Source organism: Somniosus microcephalus, chromosome 11 (assembly GCF_052327205.1).
Source record: "Somniosus microcephalus isolate GS21.2 chromosome 11, FLI_Smic_1.0, whole genome shotgun sequence".
In the NCBI taxonomy this organism is placed as follows: Eukaryota; Metazoa; Chordata; class Chondrichthyes; order Squaliformes; family Somniosidae; genus Somniosus; species Somniosus microcephalus.
In genome coordinates, this window is record NC_140997.1 from 9,189,729 (window position 1) to 9,211,776 (window position 22,048).

The window sequence follows — 22,048 nt, forward strand, 5'->3', positions numbered from 1 at the left end:
TTTGAAAGCATAGTAGAAATCCTACAGGACCACTTAAGCCCCACACCGCTGCTGATAGCAGAACGATTTAAGTTCCATAAAAGGAACCAACACAAAGACGAAAGCAATGCTGAGTACCTAACGGAACTGCGCAAGCTATCGAAATACTGCCAGTTTGGAGCGGGACTAGCAGACACGTTAAGGGACAAGTTTGTGTGTGGGCTACAAAGTGAAGGAACCCAGAAACGGCTTCTATCAGAAAAGGACCTTACGCTGGACAAAGCTTTCAATATGGCAGTATCACACGAAGCAGCCGCAAGGGGCGCTGCAGAGATACAACGGAGACCGCAAAAATACGGCACCAACGAAATGACCTATGGAACAGGGAAGTGCTATCGCTGCGGCAGAACAACACATGACCAGAAAGATTGTTGGTTCAAGGACCAAGTGTGCAGACAGTGTGGGAAAGCAGGACACACAGCAAGAGTCTGCAGGTCTGGGAAGAAAACCAACAGTAAGAAATCTCCACAGGAGAAGTACAAAAAGGTACACCAGGTGATGGACAGTGGTTCAGACGAACAGAAAAGTGACACAGACTCCGGAAGCAAGGAGCTGGGTTGTCTGAAACTACATAATGTAACCGAAATAGAGGATCACCAGACTATCTGGGTTACACACAAGCTAGACGGAGCCCAAGTGGAAATGGAATTGGACACAGGGTCAGCTCTAACAGTCATAAATCAAAGAGACTACAAGCGGCTATTTTCACACATACCCTTGAAAGCTACAGAGATTGTCTTGAAGACGTATACGGGGCAAAAAGTCTACCCCAAAGGAAAAATAAGGGTGAAAGTGACATATAAAGGTCAGGAAATACCTAAAATGGATATATATGTATTGCCAAATGGAGGACCACCACTGCTAGGACGTGAGTGGATCCGGAAGATACATTTAGATTGGCATTCCATACAGGCACTGAAGGTGGAGGCCAAAAAGGATGACGACGTCACACCTGGATGACTGTCAAAAATGCTAACTGACGCAAAAGAAGTGTTCCAGGAGGGACTAGGAACACTAAAAGGAATAACAGCAACAATTAAAATAGAGGATAATGCAAGCCCAAAGTTTCTGAAGGCCAGACCAGTGTCTTATGCGATCAGACCAGCGGTTGAAGCAGAGCTGGAAGGGTTGGAACGTTCAGGAGTACTGTCCAAAGTGGACTGGAGCGAGTGGGCTACACCCATCGTCCCTGTAATGAAGAGGTCGTTGAGTAATACGCCTGGGGAACCAAAGTAGGTCCGCATCTGTGGGGATTTTAAGGTGACAGTGAACCCAGTCCTTCACACGGTGCAATATCCGCTTCCACGAATTGAGGATATTTTCGCCTCGCTATCTGGTGGTAAACGCTTCACCAAAATTGATCTAGCCCAGGCGTACTTGCAAATGGAGGTAGAAGAAGCTTCGAAACATTACCTTACGATCAACACCCATAAAGGTCTCTATCAATACAACCGGCTGGTGTTTGGAGTAGCCTCGGCTCCGGCTATCTGGCAAAGGGCGATGGATCAGGTCCTGCAAGGGATTCCAGGGACCCAGTGTTATTTGGACGACATCTTGGTCACGGGTGAAAATGACGGTGATCACCTCGCTAACTTGGAGAAGGTGCTCGCCAGATTAAAGGAATATGGGCTACGAGCTAATCGCCACAATGCGAGTTTTTCCAGAAACAGATCTCGTATTGCGGCCACGTCATCGATGAAGAGGGGTTACATAAGTCCCCTGACAAGATTGAGGCAGTAGTCAAGGCTCTAGCACCGGAAAATGTGTCACAACTGAGGTCGTTCCTCGGGCTGATAAACTATTACCACAAGTTCTTACCAAATTTGTCTATGGTACTACACCCGCTGAACACACTACTGCAAACAGGGGTACCATGGAAGTGGGATGACGAACGTAGACGAGCTTTCCAGAAGTGTAAAGAATTGATCACATCAAAAGAGGTGTTGGCCAATTTCAACCCAGCACTACCAATTCGTTTGGCATGTGATGCATCACCCTACGGCATTGGAGCGGTGCTGTCGCACAAATTCCCAGACGGGTTGGAGAGGCCAGTGGCCTTTGCGTCTCGGTCACTAACCTCAGCCGAGCGCAACTACACCCAGATTGACACGGAGGCCCTCAGCCTAGTATGGGGAGTAAAAAAATTCAACCATTAGCTGCATGGGCAGAAGTTCACCTTGCTGACTGACCACCAACCACTTGTCTCCATCTTTAATCCTAAGAAGGGCGTGCCAGTAATGACTGCACAGCGGTTACAAAGATGGTCCCTGTTTCTAGGGGCGAATCAATATGAAATAGAATATAAAGGCACGAAACAGCATGGGAACGCTGATGGGCTATCACGCCTGCCACTGCCTACGGTGGAGGAAGCACCAGCAGTGGACCCTATCGAGATATTTTACTCGTCGATAATTGAACGATTGCCAGTAACAAACGCGGATATAGAGAAGGAGACCCGCAATGATCCGACGCTGTCACGGGTATATGAATTGACGGTGAGGGGATGGCCAACACATGGCGACTCACTGTTGCCAGCATTCTCATCCAGAAGAGAACAGCTGTCAGTATGCCAGGGGACAGTGATGTGTGGATCCAGAGTGGTGATTTCACCCAAGTTAAGGGAGAGAGTGCTAAAGGAGCTACATGAAGGTCATCTGGGGGGAGTGAAAATGAAAAGCCTTGCTAGGGCTTATGTGTGGTGGCCGGGAATCGATCAACAAATCGAAGACCTAACTAAGAGCTGCTTAGGATGCCAGAAGGTCCAAAATGCACCACCACATGCCCCTCTGCACCCATGGGAGTGGCCCTCCTCTCCATGGCAACGGGTGCACATTGATTTCGCTGGTCCATTCATGGACTCAATGTTCTTAATAGCAGTGGATGCTCATTCAAAGTGGCCTGAGGTGATAAAGATGTCTTCAACCACTACAGAGAAAACGATTGCAGTCCTACGGACCATATTTGCCAGAAACGGTTTGCCAGAGCAGATCTGCTCTGATAATGGACCACAGTTTGTGTCCGACAAGTTCCAAAAATTCATGAAAAGGAATGGGGTAAGGCATTACACATCCGCCCCGTATCATCCAGCCACCAATGGATTGGCTGAGAGGTTCGTACAAACCTTTAAGAAGGCGATAAAGGCCATGTGCGACGAGGAAATTCCACTACAGCATAAGATGGACAATTTCTTATTAGCCTACCGAAACGCGACACATGCAGTTACCAACCAGACCCCAGCCATGATGTTCTTTAACCGAAGGTTGAGATCTCGTCTGGACTTGCTCAGACCAAATGTGCGAAGAAATGTTGAGGACAAACAATTCCAGCACATCAACGAGAAGCCGACAAGGAGCTTCAATGTAGGGCAATCAGTCTTGGCCCGTGACTATCGAACAGAGAAGTGGCAACCCGGAATGATATGTACAAGGCAGGGGCCATTAATGTACACAGTGGATGTCGGGGAGAACATGGTGAGACGCCACGTCGATCAGATCTTAGCGTCACAGGAAGGCATCAACCCCATGTCTCGAGTACCTGGGGATGAACCCGACATACCAGTAGCATCTACTTCAGACCCAGTAGCAGTGGAACCCGATGAACTACCCGATGAAAAGGGGTCAGAATCGCCTCTGCACCAAGAACAAGAACCTCCGGAAAGGCGCTATCCCGAAAGGGTCAGGAAGCCGCCCCAAGGACTGAATCTATAAATGGACTTTTTGTTATTGAATGTACATGTAAAAATATAATTGTTATTTGAATATTAAGGGGGTATTATTACTCTAAAAAGGGAGGAATTGTAGTGTATGTGCTTTAAGTCAGAACTACTTTTTACAGCTCCTGTATACTGTAGTACCGGCAGTAACCACACCGGTATATAAGCTGTGCGCATGCCTCTGTACTCCAGTCTAGAGATGACCCTCCTCCAGTAAAGACCTGTTTGTTTATGCACAGCATCCGTGTAATTCTTTATCCACTGAACCACGGATCTAACACTTGGTACATTGGGAAACTGCCAGAAAGCCTGCATACAAGGGGCATGGAGGAGTCTGGTACCAACTTGGCACAGGACTTTGCACAGAGCTTGGAGCCTATCCTTTCCAGCATGGAAGTGGTGGCCAACTCCATAAGCACACTTGTAGACCCAACCATGATGCAGCGACCAATAGCTGATTTCTCAGCTTCCATTGTAGCACAAACAGCAGCCACCTAACGTCTGAGAGCTGCAGTGGAACCTCAGACTGCTCGGCCGTGCGTTACAGTGTTCAAAGGAGCTTGCAGGGTGTCCTAGCAGTCCAGCAATCTGTCCTCCAACAGATTACTAGGATTGCTGAGGCGCCGCGCCGGGGGAAGTGGTCGTGACTCCATGGACCACGAACCTGCGGTCCTCTCTCAGGATGACAGCATTTGTCCTCTCACCACTGCTACTCCGCCAGTGCCCTTCCTGTTACCTGTCAGTGAGCCAGCCCAGACTTCTGTCACCAATGCCAAGATGATGAAGTCCTTCTAGGCTCAGAGCTGCTTGAGGTCAACCTCCAAGGTTATCTAAGTCTCCTCCTCCTCCTCCTCCCCTCCCTCCTCCACCATCTCCTCCCACACCCTCCTCAGCTGCTCGCCAGATAGCTGGTAGCAAGGGCTGTATACCCTTATGATGGCGAGGTTGTGCAGCATGCAGCAGACCACCACAAATCTTGACACCCACTCGGCGAGTACTGCAGAGCTCCTCCAGAGAGGTCCAAGCAACAGAAGCGTTGTTTCAACACGTCAATGGTCTGCACGATCACATTTTGTGCAGCAGCATGGCTTTCATTGTATGCACGCTGCACACGTGTGCATGAGTTACACACCGGAGTCATGAGCCATGTCATCAGTGGATAACCCTTGTCGCCCAGTAGCCACCCTTTGGTTTGCCGTGGTGGCTCAAATACATATGGCACAGCAGACTGTTGCAGAATGAAGGCATGATGACTGCTGCCAGGATACCGGGCATTGACCTGCATGATTCACTGTCTGTGGTTGCATACCAGCTGCATGTTGAGGGAGTGGAATCCCTTTCAGTTTCGGTATATGACAGAGATGACATGCGGCACCAGCAAAGCAATGTGCGTACAGTCAATGGCACCTTGCACCATGGGGAAACTGCAAGCCTAGCAAAGCCGTGTTCTTGCTCCGCCTTCTTGTCTCTGGCAAGAGAGAATGAAATTTAGTCAGCTCTCTTTCGGATGAGACATTAAACTGAGGCCCCGTCTGCCCTCTCAGGTGGATGTAAACGATCCCATGGCACTGTTCAAAGAAGAGTAGGGGAGTTCTCCCCGGTGTCCTGGCCAATATTTCTCCCTCAACCAACATAACAAAAACAGATTATCGGGTCATTATCACATTGCTGTTTGTGGGAGCTTGCTGTGCACAAATTGGCTGCCGCGTTTCCCACATTACAACAGTGACTCCACTTCAAAAGTACTTCATTGGCTGTAAAGTGCTTTGGGACGTCCGGTGGTCGTGAAAGACGCTATAGAAATGCAAGTCTTTCTTTCTTTGAATAGAGAGCCTCAGTGACCTCCCTTAAGTAACAGTGGACGGCAAACTGTGAGAGTTTGCAAATATCTCCAGCTCCAGCGTGGAAAGAGCCAGTCACATAAAAGTTCATCGCCACGGTCACCTTCACCGCTGGCAATGTGGTCCTTGCCCTGCTCTGAGGTTGCAGTTGTGGCTGCAGCAGATGACAGATTTCAGTGAGGACGTCCTTATTGAAGCACAGACATCTCACACGTTGGGGAGCATTTTCACGGGAAAAAACGGATGGGTTGGAGGCGGGGTGGTGCGGGGGGAAGTGAAAATTGGAGCCTAGCCCGCCCACTTTCACCTTTTACTCAGGCGGGATGCGGGTGTGCAGCCAACCCGCTGCCAGGTTTTGCAGGTTTAACTGCAGGCGGCAGGATTCCCGGCAGCTCCAAGAGGAGGCCACAGCCTCGGAGAGCAATTTTTGTGGGTCTGGAGGAGCAGGAGTGCTTCCTCCCGGCCCCCTAAGCTGCCCCACCAGCAGCCTACATCACCCCCGGATCAGGGATCGGACACCCCCCCCCCCGGGCTTGCCCCTCCCACGTGCTTGGACTCCCCCTGGGCTTTGAACCACCCTTCCCCATCACACCTAGACCCAGCACTTACCTATTGCTGTGGTGTCCAGCCTGTGTTCCCCTCCCAACTGGAAGCCAGCCTGTCAATCAAGCTGACTTCCAGGCAGGGAACCCGCCCATTACGTCACACGCACGTTGTGGAGTTAAAACCGGGGCCCCCCCCCGCACTGTGCTTCAGTTCTCGCTGAGGTTCAGGGAGGAGCATTGCTCCCTGAACACCCTGGGCGAATATTGCCTCCTGCTGAGAGCCCTTCTCCCCCGCCTCCTCCTCCCTCTTCCAGCAGCTTGTCCTGTTCTGCGTGGCCTCTGTTCATTCTCCAAGTCAGGCTGTATTCCAAGGAGAATGTCTACTAGTGCACACATTTCTGGCAGCAAGTGCTTTTTGCAGAAGCCTTGAAGTCAGCAAAAAGTCCTTCAGCACCTGCCACACCAGTCCCTGTGGACTTTTGCAACTTGATACAACTATAGAAAGCACCAAACACTTGTAGAATCGGAGCAACAGCCAGAAGAAATCAACCAGCAACTGACCTGTAAATAGTGGGGGTTCCTTCCTGCTGCTGAACGCGTGTTCAGGTGTGCGAGGTTAAGAGAGGGCGTTAGCTGGAGTGTTGAGCTCCAAAATGGGCCCACTGGTGTCAAATCAGCGTGCACATCATGATCTGCCTGCTCTGCATACTTCCAATATAGCGTCTGGCGCAATTCGCGCCTCAAGTGTGCACGCGCCGCGGATGCCATTTTGGAGCTCATGGGGCACTTGTAGCCCTAAAAAAAAAAAAAAGGCCCCAATGATCCCAATTTTGCCGCGTTCTCTGATAAGTAAATATGGGAGGGGCTGAAACTCTAATTATACTCAAATCAGTGGGAGTATCATTCCACTCGTGCTGGCGATGAGGTTATTGTTCTAATCTTGATGTATTGTGTGCCGTGCAGTGAAGTGAACACAGTAGGATTGCCTACCTGCATCGCTGGTGATGGTGGCAGAGGCTTCCCCAGTTTTGGATTTCATTGCTGTGGACTCTTCTGGTGCCTTATTTGTTTCTTCAACCACTACAACAGATTTGTCCACATGGTGTGCTTGCGGTTTGTCATGACGTGTGTACCAGGTCAACCGACTGAGCTGGTAAAGAGGAAGAATGAGATATAACATCATGCATCAGTAGAAAACAGAACTGGCTGAAGGTAAAGTGTTTGAAATGGATAGTACAGCCCCAATTTTAACGGATGGCATGAATTGGGTGTGTGGGGTGGGCGGGAAGTCCCCATGACATCATCAGCGTGACACCCAAACAATCAGTCCCGTCATAAATTTCTGGATCCACAAATGCACAATTCTTGACTTAGGCCCTCCCACAACCATAGAATGACTAACTGGATTGCTCTTCGAAAGAGCTGGCACAGACTCGATGGGCCGAATGGCCTCCTTTCTGTGCTGTACTATTCTATTATTCTATGATTCTATTTACTTACTCCTATATCATGATTGTGAAGTGGTTATTCATTATTGAGCTTTTCAAAAAACTTTCATCAACAGTAATATAACTATCAAAACTCAAACCAAGATCCCCTTCCTCCCACACCAGTTTGGTTTTAGACTTGGCAACAGGGGACAGCCCTGCCACAGGTCCTGTAGACACTATTCTTAAAAATAGTATTTTATGAAGTGACTGGAACCATTAAGATAGTCACCAAGAAATCCAATATGGAATTCAGAAGAAACTTTTTTACCTAGAGAGTGGTGAGAATGTGGAGCTCGCTACCACAGGGAGTGGTTGAAGTGAATAGTATAGATACATTTAAGGGGAAGCTGGATAAGCCTATGAGGGAGAAGGAAATCGAGGGTTATGCTGATAGAGTTAGATGAGGAAAGACGGGAGGAGGCTCAAGTGGAGCATAAAAGCCGGCAAGGACTGGTTAGGCTGAATGGCCTGTGTCTGTGCCGTATATCCGATGTAATTCTATGTATGTAATTAAAGTTAGAGAGCAGCTCGGCAACTCGTCTTTCAATCACTCACCTGTTCTGGTGCTGGAGGTTTAGTGAGGAGACTGATGGTCACCACCAAAACCAGCGTAATGAAACAGAGGATGAGAGAAAAGTACAGGAAATGAATTCTGCTGACAACCCCTGGCCGCTTGTCAGGATGGCCACATGCTGGTGGGATGAAGATGAAATCCAAAATCATTCGAATACAGCCAATCAAAATCCCTGCAGCAAGGCCCCAGAATGCAGCCTGCGCACACAAACAGAGTCATATGTTAGTGCCTTTGTTCAGTAAATATTTAATGAGATATTCACATGTGAACTATTACAGGAAGTTTAAAATGGCCAGGAACTCGGGGAACTGAGCTCAACCAGGTTGAGTCGGTGCTAATGCTAAGACGTTGAGCAGTTGCACAGTACAGCTGGGACAGAAAGATGAAATAAAAACAGAAAATGCTGGAGAAACTCAGCAGGTCAGGCAGCATCTGTGGAGAGAGAAACAGAGCTAACGTTTCAGGTCGATGGCTTTTCGTCAGAACTGGAAAAAAGCAGGAAATGGAACAGATTTTTAAGCAAGTGAAGAGGCTGGAAAGGGGGGAGGGGATGAAAGAACAAAGAGGAAGGTCTGTGATAGGATGGAAGGTGAAAGAGGTCAAGAGACATTAAGAGATATTCAAGGCGAGAGGAGATGGTAATGGGACAGGTTAAAAAACAAAGCATGGCTCTAGATGAAGTGTAAATTGCGCTGGCAGAATGAAAGACAGCTACCATGTGGGAGAGAAGAAAAAAAGACACAGGCAAGAAGTGTGGATAAAAAATATATTTATGATAGGGGCCGAGGTTATGATCTGAAATTGTTGAACTCTATGTTGAGTCCGGAAGGCTGTAAAGTGCCTAATCGAAAGATGAGGTGCTGTTCCTCGAGCTTACGCTGAGCTTCCGTGGAACAATGCAAGAGGCCGAGGACGGTGAGGTCTGAGTGGGAGTGGAGCAGTGAATTAAAGTGACAGGCCACCGGGAGCTCGGGGTCCCCCTTACGGACTGAACGGAGGTGTTCTGCAAAACGGTCACCCAATCTGCGTTTGGTCTCCCCAATGTAGAGGAGACCACATCGTGAGCAGCGAATACAGTATACTAGATTGCAAGAAGTACAAGTAAATCGCTGTTTCACCTGGAAGGGGTGATTGGGGCCCTGGACAGTGGGAAGGGGGGAGGTATAATATCATGTGTTGCATCTCCTGCGATTGCACGGGAAGCTGCCGGGCGAAGGGGAAGGGGTGATAGAGGAGTGGACTAGGGTGTCGCAGAGCGAGCGGTCCCTGCGGAATGCTGAAAGGGGATGTGAGGGGAAGATGCGTTAGGTGGTGGGATCACCCTGGAGGTGGCGGAAATGGTGGAGGATGATACGTTGAATGTGGAGGCTGGTGGGGTGAAAGGTGAAGACAAGGGGAACTCTATCGTGGTTCTGGGAGGGAGGGGCAGGGGTGAGGGCAGAAGTGCGGACGATAGAACGGACACTGTTAAGGGCCATGTCAACCACTGTGGAGGGGAATCCTCGGTTGAGGAAAAAGGAAGACGTGTCAGAAGCACTGGTATGGAAGGTGGCATCGTTGGAGCAGATGCGACGGAGACGGAGAAACTGGAAGAATGGAATAGAGTCCTTACAGGAGGCGGGGTGGGAGGAAGTGTAGTCCAGGTAGCTGTGGGAGTCAGTGGGCTTGTAGTGAATGTTTGTCAATAACCTATCCCCAGAGATGGATATGGAGAAGTCGAGGAAGGGAAGGGAAGAGTCGGAGATGGACCATGTGAAGGTGAGGGAAGGGTGGAAATTGGAAGCAAAGTGAATGAAATTATCTAGTTCAAGGCGAGAGCAGGAAACGGCACCAATACAGTCATCAATGTACCGGAAAAAGAGGTGAGGGAGGGGACCTGAGTAGGACTGGAACAAAGAGTGTTCCACATATCCCATGAAAAGGCAGACATAGCTAGGACCCATGCGGGTTCCTTTGTGCTTCATGATTAATACTCATGGTTTCTTTGAGATTCTCTACATTAGTACCATTTCCCAATTGGGAATGCAAGCAGACAGCCTCCTCAGACGCTCTTCCTCATGTGATGACCACAAGGGAGAATGTGAGAGCACCCAGCAGTGACCCTCTCCCTCTAGGGGTCTCTCCATCCTTGCAGGGAGATACTGGGCTTCCATTCTGGCAGGGCTAAGATAGGGACCCCCGCGAATAATAACGCTAAGGGTGAAGTTGTGAACTGTTGTTCATAGGCACCATCCCACCTTATTGGGAGAATTGTTAAACTGACTTTGAAATCATTTTTTCAATCAATTTTCTCCACTGCTGAAGGTGCTGATCAATTTGATGTAAAGGTTCCACATACAATAATCAGCATTCAACGCTTCATTCAAATGACCATTTTTCATATTGGAGTCTAAAGAGGAAGTGTCAGCTTTTTGACTATAGAAGGCATCACCGGTAAGACCAACCTGTTGTCATCTGACATGCATAAATATTGTTTCAAGCAGGGATAACTAAATATAGAGATTAGGAGCACAACCCTGACTGATTTACCCTTCCCTAAGGGGTACTGAGGCCAATTATAACAACCTTACTGCTGCTGTTGCTCAACATCATAGCTTGTCACTCCAAAATTGCAGCCAGGATCTGATGTCATTTATCTTGAATGTTCCTCAGGAGTGCAGGGTGTTGACAGGGGCAGCTGCATCAGGCAGTGCTCAAGTATTTTCCTAAGCTCTCCACATTCACATCTGGAGTCATTTCTCAAATTGCCACTTGTGCATATTGTCACCAGTCTTTTCCATCCCAGCTCTCGCTCGATTTAGGGTACATCAGTGTTTTCGTTCAAGTTCAGTGTTTGGAAGGAGTTGTTCTGAAGAAACCAAAGTTCTCCAAGATCATCAGCATTTCCCACAATTTTGTTAGTCTGTAGCCTTCTGCAGTGGTATTTTTAGGGTAGGGGATTTTCAGAGGCAAAGCTCTTTCTGGACTTCATTCTCTTTGGTGGTATATTGTGTCCATTCAGTGGGTGTCTAGGATTATACATCAGTTTTCCTCTCCATTTTACTGAATGCATGCTGTCTCACTGATGGTGGTGCACTCCCCACAAAGCAGTATAGAGACGGTCAGATTCAGTTTCAAACTTACTGTGATTGTACAGGATTGATTGAGTTCAGTATCCATGTTGTGTGCGTGGCTCGAGCCTGACTATACTGGGGCACAGTACTCCACAACTGAGTAACACAGGGCGAGGCTGCTTACTCAAGAGTGTTTTGGGGTCAACTCCCCATTTTGTGTTGGCCAGTTTCTGGAGTACACAGTTCCTGGAGTTCAGGTTCTTGATATACTCTTTGAATGCCAGTGTTTGGTCTAATGTGACCCCAAGTGAGGTCTTTATGTGGCAACCACCTTGACTTGTCTCCATCCTGGGTTTCTGTGTTGTCACCATGCAAGAGTTGAAAAGCTCAAGTAATTATTTCTGTGCTCTCTTCATGAAGTGTTGCTATTACCCTACGAGATCTCTGCGCTCCTCCAATTCTGGCCTCTTGCGCAGCCCCGATTTTAATCGCTCCACTATTGGCAGCCGTGCCTTCAGCTGCCAAGGCCCTAAGCTCTGGAATTCCCTCCCTAAACCTCTCTGCCTCTCTTCCTCTTTCTCCTCCTTTAATACGTTCCTTTAAACCTACATCTTTGACCCAGCTTTTGATCACCTGTCCTCATACCTCCTTATGTGGCTCAATGTCAGATTTTGTTTGATAATCGCTCCTGTGAAGCGCCTTCAGAAGTTTTACTACGTTAAAGGCGCTGTATAAAGGCAAGTTGCTGTTGTAGTAGTAGTTCATTAGGTACACCGAGCCCAGCTGCCTTTCCACATTTCAGGGTTTTCATGGCTATTTTTAGCTCCTCAATATTGAGCTGCTCATTGTGAATGTTGCTGTGTCTGAGGAGTAAATGGAGTTCCTGCTTTACTTGTTTGGTTTTGCGCTGTGCTTTCTCAGCTGGTTTGCCAGTTAGAAAGAGCTGATGTGTGCCTTGGTTGGGAGAGACCGTGGTGATGCACTTTGCTTGTTATCCGTCGGGTTTCAGCTTGCGAATGATAGCCCGTGCCTTTTTGCTATTGGGGCACAGATGAGAGGAGAGACAATACAAGCTAAATGGTACAAATTTAAAGGGGGTGCAAGAAGCGGGAGAGCTGGGGGTGTTTGTGCAGGACCGGTTAACAAAGCAGTTAATAAAGCACATGGGATCCTAGGCTTTATAAATAGAGGCAGAGAGTACAAAAACCAGGACGTTATACTAAACCTTTATAAGATACTAGTTCAGCCCCAGCTGCAGTATTGAGTCCTATTCTGGGCAACACACTTGAGGAAGGATGTGAAGGCTTTGGAGAGGGTAGAGAAGAGATTTACTAGAATGATTCCAGGGATGAGGGAATACAGTTACATGGAGAGCCTGGAGAAGCTTGAGTTGTTCTCCTTAGAGCAGAGAAGGCCAAGAGGAGATTTGATAGAGATGTTTAAAATCATGAAGGGTTTCGATAAAGTAAATAAAGAGAAACTGTTTCCAATGGCTGAAGGGTCAATAACCAGAGGGCACAGATTTAAGGTGATTGGCAAAAGAACCAGAGGCGACATGTGGAAACACCTTTTTATGCAGAAGTACTTCCCACCCGGCTGCTTAAGCTAACCTGCTGCGAATAGCCCCCCTCCCCGCAATCCGCCCCCCGAAATCTCTAGGCTGACCACGTCCCCTCCCCCCATGATCTCCTCCCCCAGCAATCTCTCTCGCCACCACCCCCCCCCACGATCCCACAAACTCATCCACCCACGTTCCCACAATCTCATCTCCATCTCTTCCCCCCCCCCCGCCATCTCCCCACCACAATCTCTCCTCCTCCCTCCCCAACCCCCACCACTGCGGTCTCTTTGTCCCTCCCTCCTCTCCGGTCCCCGGCTGCAGCCTTATGCTGAAGCCCTTCCCGCCCGACAGCCAGCCAACCTCTCAACCTAGCCAGCTGCTGGCCGGGAAAAGGAGAAAAAAATTCAAATGAGGTCCTGCTGTTAAATTCGGCAGGACCTCTGCATTCCCCGCATTTCTGGGTTTCCCGGCTGCTACCAGTCCCTAACCGCACCCTCCCACCCCCCCACCCCGATCCCTCCCACCCCCCCACCCCGATCCCTCCCCACCCCGATCCCCCCCCACCCCGATCCCTCCCCACCCCGATCCCTCCCCACCATCTTGTAAATATCGGGGCCATAATGTCTACTGCCAGATAGAACGTTCTTCTCTGCAGAGAATCGCTCCATATTGAAGCTGACAATTTTGAATGCCATCTTTGGTTGAGGCTCTAAAGAGTAACGTTTATGCCAACCTCTATGTCTACATAGAATCGTACAGCACAGAAGGAGGCCGTTCAGCCCATTGTGCCTGTGCTGGACCTTTGAAAGAGCTCTCCAATTAGTCCCACGCCCCTGTTCTTTCCCCATAGCCCTGCAAATTTTTCTTTTTCAAGTATATATCCAATTCCCTTTTACTACTGAATCTGCTTTCACCACACATTCAGGCACTGCATCCCAGATCATAACAACTCGCTGTGTAAAGTACAATTCTCATCTCCCGCTGGTTCTTTTGCCAATTATCTTAAATCTGTGTCCTCTGGTTATCAACCCTCCTGCCACTGGAAACAATTTCTCCCCATCTGCTCTAACATAACACTTCAATATTTTGAACACCTCCATTAAATCTCCCCTTAACCTTCTGTGTTATAAGGAGAACAATCCCAGCTTCTCCAGTCTCTCCATGTAACTGAAGTCCAGCATCCCTGGTACCGTTCTAGTAAATCTCCTCTGCACCCTCTCCAAGGAATAGTCAGAAGGAGAAATAAGAGTTCTCTTTTTTTCAGCCACCGAGATCGGTTCTTCCATAGTCTGATGGTCGTACAGGTTCTGAAGATGCCCCCTTGTGGGAATAACTGGAACTCCCTCTATGGTGCTCACTATTACAGCAAAGATACGAATTCACGGTACATGATAATCTGAGCGCAAATTTTTTAAATGTATAAAATAAATCTAACTACAGAACTGAAAATAAAAACCCAGAATATAAAAATGAAATTAAATGTATGAAAAAGAATCAACTTGAGCAGGTCTTGGTGCATGTTGTCAGATTGGTCTCTCCCATGGTTAGTCACAATGGGAAAGTCACAGGGGTCACAGGTATTTGAGTTGACCCCCCCGCGGCCCTTTCTGAGATCAGCTAACTCACAACAGACCAGAAATCGAACCTGGGACATACGAGTCTGGTTGATTCAGCTCCATGCTGATTTTACTAATTTAGCCACCGGGAAGGCTGCAAAACAAATCTTAAAAGAAGTTACTCACCTTCTCATTAGTTCGTTTCCAAAAGCAGCCAGTTACGAAGACCACTGCAATTGGTGGTGTCAGGTAGGAGGTGATGGACTGGATGTACATGAAGAGCTGGCCACCTTGGCTCATTTGCACCAGAGGAATCCACAAAACAGACACCACCACCAGGATCAGCACAAACACCCTGCAACACAGGGAAAAGCAGATTTAGCAACTGTGCACCGAAGCCTCACCTCCACTCAATGCTAACTGCATCAAGACACAGCTGCACTCTGTAATTTCCTATCTAACAACAGCACAAACCCCCTGCAGCAAAATGGACAATCACATTCAGCAACTACACAGAAGCCTCGCCTCTACTGAATTTGTTATCCATCAGCGCGCTGACTCTTTTTGGGTTATAGCTCCTGCAATACCTTACTCAAGTGACCATTCTTTATGTGTGAGCCAGGTAATGAGTGTCAACAGGTTATTCGGTGTGGAGTGCTACACAGCCAAGCCTGATTTTGTCCTCACTCAACATTCACACGCAGACATTCCAGCAGGACTCACTGGATGACAACGATGTGTAGGAATCCCCCATCCTTAGACCACTTCATTTGTAGCATATTGTCTGCCACCCCATGCAGTCTAGGGAGCAAATCTAGGACATTCCCACTCATAGAATCATAGAATAGCACAGCACAGAAGGAGGCCATTCGGCCCATCGAGTCTGCGCCGGCTCTTTCAAAGAGCAATCCAGTTAGTCCCACTCCCCCGCTCCTTTCCTATATTTCTGCATTTTTATCTCCTTCAAGTATTTATCCAATTCCCTTTTGAAGGCGACTATTGAATCTGTATCCACCACCCTATCTGGCAGCGCATTCCAAATCCTAACCACTCGTTGCATCAAAAAGTTTTTCCTCCTGTCGTCTCTGGTTCTTTTGCCAATCACCTTAAATCTGTGCTCTCTGGTTATCGACCCTTCAGCCACTGGAAACAGCTTCTCTTTATTGACTCTCTCTAAACCCATCATGATTTTAAACATCTCGATCAAATCTCCTCTTAACCTTCTCTGCTCTAAGGAGAACAACCTCAGCTTCTCCAATCTGTCCACGGAACTGTAATCCCTCATCCCTGGAACTATTCTAGTAAATCTCTTCTGCACCCTCTCCAAAGCCTTCACCTCCTTCCTAAAGTGTGGTGCTTCGAATCGGACACAATACTGCAGCTGGGGCTGAACTAGTGCTTTATATAGGTTTAGTTTAACTTCCTGGTTTTTGCAGTCTATGCCTCTATTTATAAAGCCCAGGATCCCATTTGCTTTATTAACTGCTTTGTTAACCGGCCCTGCCACCTTCAAAGATTTGTGCCTAAACACACCCAGGTCTCTCTCTTCTTGCACCCCTGTAAAATTGTACCATTCACCATGTATTTTCTCTCCTCGTTTTTCCTACCAAAATGTATCACCTCACACTTTGCTGCATTGAATTTCATCTGCCATGTTGTCCAGTCATTCCACCAGCCTGTCTATGTCCTCTTAATGTCTATTACTATCTTCCTCACTGTTTACTACACTTCCATGTTTCGTGTCATCTACAAGTTTCGAAATTGTGTCCTGTACCCACAAGTCCAAGGGGGAAAAATTCAGTTGGTTTGTGCCTCCCGTTAGCGCCTTAAGAGGGCGCTAATGGGGCGCAAAGCAACTAGCGCCCAGGCGCGGCGATGTTTGCGTCGCTCGCGAAATTAACTAGACATTTTGCGGCGGCGCTAAACACTACCACCACGATCTCCTGCGCCGGCAGATCGTGACGTCAGTCGAGTGCGCAACGCCCTGCTAGCGCCCCGGACCGGATATTGAGTGGTGCCTTACCGCCTGCCACTAGCAATGACAGGTTGAGGGGAGCGTTTTGCAGTCAGGAAGGGACTGGGGGAGCGCTATTTGAAGGCGACCGCTTCCTGCCTTTTTTTGTTGGTGACATTTTTGCACCACGCATTCTGAGAGAGAGAGAGAGAGACTTCTGGAGAGATTCAACGCTGTGTGAAGGAGTTTTGGGTACTGAGCAGCACTTTGCAGGTTCATTTTGATTTGCCCTTCCTTGTATCGATTTAGAAGAGACTGTGGGGGCTGCACTCTGAGCTCTTTCCCTGGGCCTCTCCATTGTTCTTTCCAACAGATTTGATGTACAGGTCTCTCCAGGCCGAGATTCAAGGCTGCAATGAGCAGGATGTGGATGGAGAGCAAGATCGACCCTCCCCTTTAAGAACTGGCCGGCGCCAGTGTGTCTGTGTTCCATTGCTGACTGGCATCACATTAGCTTCGCAGCGCTGAGGTAGCGCCTCGCTCTTCGGCATTAGCGCCTTAAGACAGGTGTGTAGCGCCTGATTTAGCGCTCCAATCACCTCTAGGGGCGATAAAAGCCAAGTTTGCAGTCGGAGGCGATAATTAGCGCCAGGCACTAATCTTTGCGCCCAGCCGATAATTGCGCCCCAAATGGGGCGATACTGAATTTCTCCCCCCAAGTCTTTAATGTATATCAATAACAGCAGTGGTCCTAGTACTGAACCTTAGGGAACTCCACTGTACACTTCCCTCAAGTCCGAAAAACAGCCATTCACCACAACTCTGTTTTCTATCCCTTAACCAATTTTGTATCCATTCTGCTCTGTCCCTTTTATCCCGGGCTTCAATTTTGCGAACAAGCCTAATATGTGATACTTCATCAAATGCCTTTTGACAGTCCATATGCACAGCATCAACTGCACTGCCCTCATCCACCCTCTGTGTTACCTCATCAAAAAATTCAATCAAGTTATTCAAACACAATTTGCCCTTAACAAATCCATGCTGGGTCTCCTTTATTAGTCCATGCTTGTCCAAGTCACTGTTAATTTTCTCCTGGATTTTTGGGGGCAATTTTCTGCCATCGGAGGAGGCGGGTTTGGAGGCGGGAAAGGCGGGAAAATCAGATTCAATGAGGGCAGGTTCGGGAAACGGTCCCGCCTCCAGCTGGCCATAGCGATACTTGTGATCATTAAATGCACGTTAAGGGCCTCTCTAAGCCTATTTTGAGAAGCCCTTGTGATTTTTCGATGATTTCGGCGTGCTCCACACACCTCCTGAACCACGCCAGGTAAACCTGGCGGGTTGACTCGTGGGTGGCCTCCTCACTGCTGCAGGTCTAACGAGAGATCGTTTATTGCAGCAAAGATTACTTGCAGGTGCCAGATCTTGGCTTTAAAAGGTCTCTGAGCACTGTTAGAAGGCCTTCCGAAGTCAGAGGTGCTGCAGCTTGAATCAATCAACTGTGGGACCTCCTTGGAAGACCCGCTCGCAATGAGCGCTTCCCCAAAGGAGGCATCTACAAGCAGCATGGGAACCATTCATTTTCTTTCTGCATGGACCTCAGATGAGGATGAGGACCATCCAGGGCAGCAGCAGAAGCAGGCAGCTCGGCAGCAACAGCAGCAGGAGCCCCAACCTCTTGCTCAGGCAGCTCAGCAGCAACACCAGCAGGAGCCCCAACCTCCTGCTCAGCCACCTGATGCTGCACAGGGCAGAAGGCACCAGCGCATCGAGGTACCTCGCCGCAGGAGATACCCCCGACAGAGGGTTTACAGACAAAGGATGAGCTACCTCAACATGAGTGAGCAGCAGTGCCAAAGGAGGCTGAGACTTTTGCGAGGGGTTGTCCGAGAGATCTGCGCAATGCTGCAGCAAGACCTGGTGCCCAGAGGAACGGGTGGATACCCCTTACCGGTGGCTGTCAAAGTCACCACCGCACTCAACTTTTTTGCCTCAGGCTCCTTCCAGGGATCATCAGCAGACATCATCATCGGCATCTCCCAGTCAGCCGCCAACAGTTGCATCACCCAGGTTACCGATGCCCTTTTTGCTAAGGCCCACAATTACATCCAGTTCATGAAAAAATACTGGCGGGCAAAATAAAGGAAAATCCCAAGGTGTTTTATAAGTATATTAAGGGCAAGAGGATAACCAGGGAAAGAGTAGGGCCCATTAGGGACCAAAGTGGCAATCTGTGTGTAGAACCGGAAGATGTAGGTGAGGTTTTAAATGAATATTTTGCGTCTGTGTTCATTATGGAGAAGGACGATGTAGGCATAGAAATCAAGCACAGGGATTGTGATATAGTTGAACAAATTAGTATTGAGAGGGAGGAGGTACAAGTGGTTTTAGCGGGCTTAAAAGTGGTTAATCCCCAGGCCCAGACGAGATGTATCCCAGGCTGCTGTGTGAGGCAAGGGAGGAGATTGCAGGGGCTCTGACACAAATTTTCAGAACCTCTGGCCACAGGGGAGGTGCCAGAGGACTGGAGAACAGCTAACGTAGTACCATTGTTCCAGAAGGGTAGTAGGGATAAACCAGGGAATTACAGGCCAGTGAGCCTAACATCAGTGGTAGGGAAATTATTGGAAAAAATTCTGAGGGACAGAATTAGCCTCCACTTGGAGAGGCAAGGATTAATCAAGGACAGTCAGCATGGCTTTGTCAGGGGGAGATCATGTCTAACCAATTTGATTGAATTTTTCGAGGGGGTGACTAGATGAGGGTAGTGCAGTTGATGTAGTCTACATGGACTTCAGTAAGGCTTTTGACAAAGCCCCACATGGGAGACTGGTCAAGAAGGTAAGAGCCCATGAGATCCAGGGCAATTTGGCACATTGGATCCAAAATTGGCTTAGTGACAGGAGGCAGAGGGTGATGGTCGAAGGTTGTTTTTGTGACTGGAAGCCTGTGTCCAGTCGTGTACCGCAGGGATCGGTGCTGGGTCCTTTGCTGTTTGTAGTGTACATTCATGATTTAGATATGAATGTAGGAGGTATGATCAGTAAGTTCGCAGAAAATTGGTGGAGTGGTAAATAACGAGGAGGGAAGCCTCAGGCTACAGGAGGATAGAGACAGGTTGGTTAGATGGACAGAACAGTGGCAAATGGAATTTAGCCCTGAAAAGTGTGAGGTGATGCATTTTGGGAGGACTAACAAGGCAAGGGAATACACAATGAATGGTAGGACCCTAGGAAGGACAGAGGATCAGAGGGACCTTGGTGTGCATGTATATAGATCCCTGAAGACAGCAAGACAGGTAGATAAGGTGGTTAAAAAGGCATATGGGATACTTACCTTCATTAGCCGAGGCATAGAATATAAGAGCAGGGAGATTATGATGGAGCTGTACAAAACGCTAGTTAGGCCACAGCTGGAATACTGTGTGCAGTTCTGGTCGCCACACTATACGAAGGATGTGATTGCATTGGAGAGGGTGCAGAGGAGATTCACCAGGATGTTACCTGGGCTGGAGCGTTTCAACTATGAAGAGAGACTGGACAGGCTGGGGTTGTTTTCCTTCGAGCAAAGAAGGCTGAGGGGGGACCTGATTGAGGTTTACAAAATTATGAGGGGCATAGATAGGGTAGATAGAAAGGAACTTTTCCCCTTAGTAGAGGGGTCAATAACCAGGGGGCATAGTTTCAAGGTAAGGATCAGGAGGTTTAGAGGGGATTTGAGGAAAAGCTTTTTCATCCAGAGGGTGGTTGGAATCTGGAACTCACTGCCTGAAAGGGTGGTAGAGGCAGGAACCCTCATAACATTCAAGAAGCATTTAGATGAGCACTTGAAACGCCATAGCATACAAGGCTACGGACCAAATGCTGGAAAATGGGATTAGAATAGACAGGGCTTGATGGCCGGCGCGGACATGATGGGCCGAAGGGCCTCTTTCTGTGCTGTATAACTCTTATGACTCTATCAAGCAAGTATAACCGCCCGTTCGGTTGGATTTGCAAATATGGCAGGCATGCCAATGGTGCAGGGCGCCATAGACTGCACACATGGGTTACTTCAATCTACATATAGATTGGGCTAACCAAATTAGTAACAATACTGTGGAGGAGAAATTCCTAGATTGCATACGGGATGGTTTCCTGGACCAATATGTCGAGGAACCAACTAGAGATCAGGCCATTTTACACTGGGTATTATGTAATGAGAAAGGATTAATTAGCAATCTTGTTGTGCGAGGCCCCTTGGGGAGGAGCGATCATAATATGATAGAATTCTTCATTAAGATGGAGAGTGAAGTAATTGATTCAGAGACTAGAGTCCTGAATTTAAATAAAGGAAACTGCGATGGTATGAGGCGCGAGTTGGCTAGGATAGATTGGAGAACGTTACTTAAAGGGTTGACGGTGGATAGGCAATGGCAAACATTTAAAGATCGCATGGATGAACTAAAGAATTTGTTCATCCCTGTCTGGCATAAAAATAAAACAAAAAAGGTGGCTCAACCATGGCTAACAAGGGAAATCACAGAAACCCCACAATGCAGATAGAGGCCATTTCGGCCCATCGAGCCTGCACCGACACATATCCCACCCGATCCCCGTAACCCCTACACCAACACATATCCACCCTATCCCCGTAACCCCACGTATTTAATCCCCCTAACACTAAGGGTCAATTTATCATAGCCAATCATCCTAACCCGCACATCTTTGGACTGTGGGAGGAAACCGGAGCACCCGGAGGAAACCCACGCAAACACGGGGAGAATGTGCAAACTCCACACAGACAGTCACCCGAGGCCGGATTCGAACCTGGGTCCCTGGCGCTGTGAGGCAACAGTGCTAACCACTATGCCACCGTGCTGCAAATTAGGGATAGCATAAGATCCAAGGAGAGGACATATAAATTGGCCAGAAAAAGCAGCAAACCTGAGGATTGGGAGCAGTTTAGGATTCAGCAAAGGAGGACAAAAAGATTAATTAAGAGGGGGGATAATAGAGTATGAGAGTAAGCTCGCGGGGAACATAAAAACTGACTGTAAAAGCTTCTATAGATATGTGAAGAAAAAAAGATTGGTGAAGTCAAGCGTAGGTCCCTTGCAGTCAGAATCAGGGGAATTTATAATGGGGAACAAAGAAATGGCAGACCATTTAAATACATACTTTGGTTCTGTCTTCACAAAGGAGGACACAAATAACCTCCCAGAGATGTCGGGGAACATAGGGTCTAATGAGAAGGAGGAACTGAATGAAATCAGTATTTGTAGGGAAATGGTGTTAGGGAAATTGATGGGATTGAAGGCCGATAAATCCCCAGGGCCTGATAATCTACATCCTAGGGTACTTAAGGAAGTGGCCCTAAAAATAGTAGATGCATTGCTGGTCATCTTCCAAAATTCTATAGACTCTGGAACAGTTCCCATGGATTGGAGGGTAGCTAATGTAACCCCACTATTTAAAAAAGGTGGTAGAGAGAAAACGGGGAATTATAGACTGGTAAGCCTGACATCGGTAGTGGGGAAAATGCTAGAGTCCATTATAAAAGATGTAATAGCAGAGCACTTGGAAAACAGTGACAGGATCGGACAAAGTCAACATGGATTTACAAAAGGTAAATCTACTGAAATTTTTTGAGGATGTAACTGGTAGAATAGATAAGGGAGAACCAGTGGATGTGGTGTATTTGGACTTTCAGAAGGCTTTCGATAAGGTCCCGCTAAGAGA

At 48.1% G+C, this 22,048-nt stretch overlaps 1 protein-coding gene across 5 annotated transcripts in view; it reads right to left on the bottom strand.

Annotated features, from left to right (window-relative positions):
* Positions 1–22,048, bottom strand: part of LOC147110292 (sodium/myo-inositol cotransporter 2-like) — a 126,600-nt gene that overhangs the window by 3,225 nt on the left and 101,327 nt on the right. For all 5 annotated transcript variants that reach the window (XM_086000130.1, XM_086000131.1, XM_086000132.1 and 2 more), the window contains 3 exons: positions 14,558–14,726; positions 8,183–8,398; positions 7,128–7,287 (listed from right to left, as the gene is read on the bottom strand). In XM_086000130.1, the coding sequence (XP_085856256.1) occupies positions 7,128–7,287; positions 8,183–8,398; positions 14,558–14,726 (545 nt within the window). The remainder of the gene's footprint in view (positions 1–7,127; positions 7,288–8,182; positions 8,399–14,557; positions 14,727–22,048) is intronic.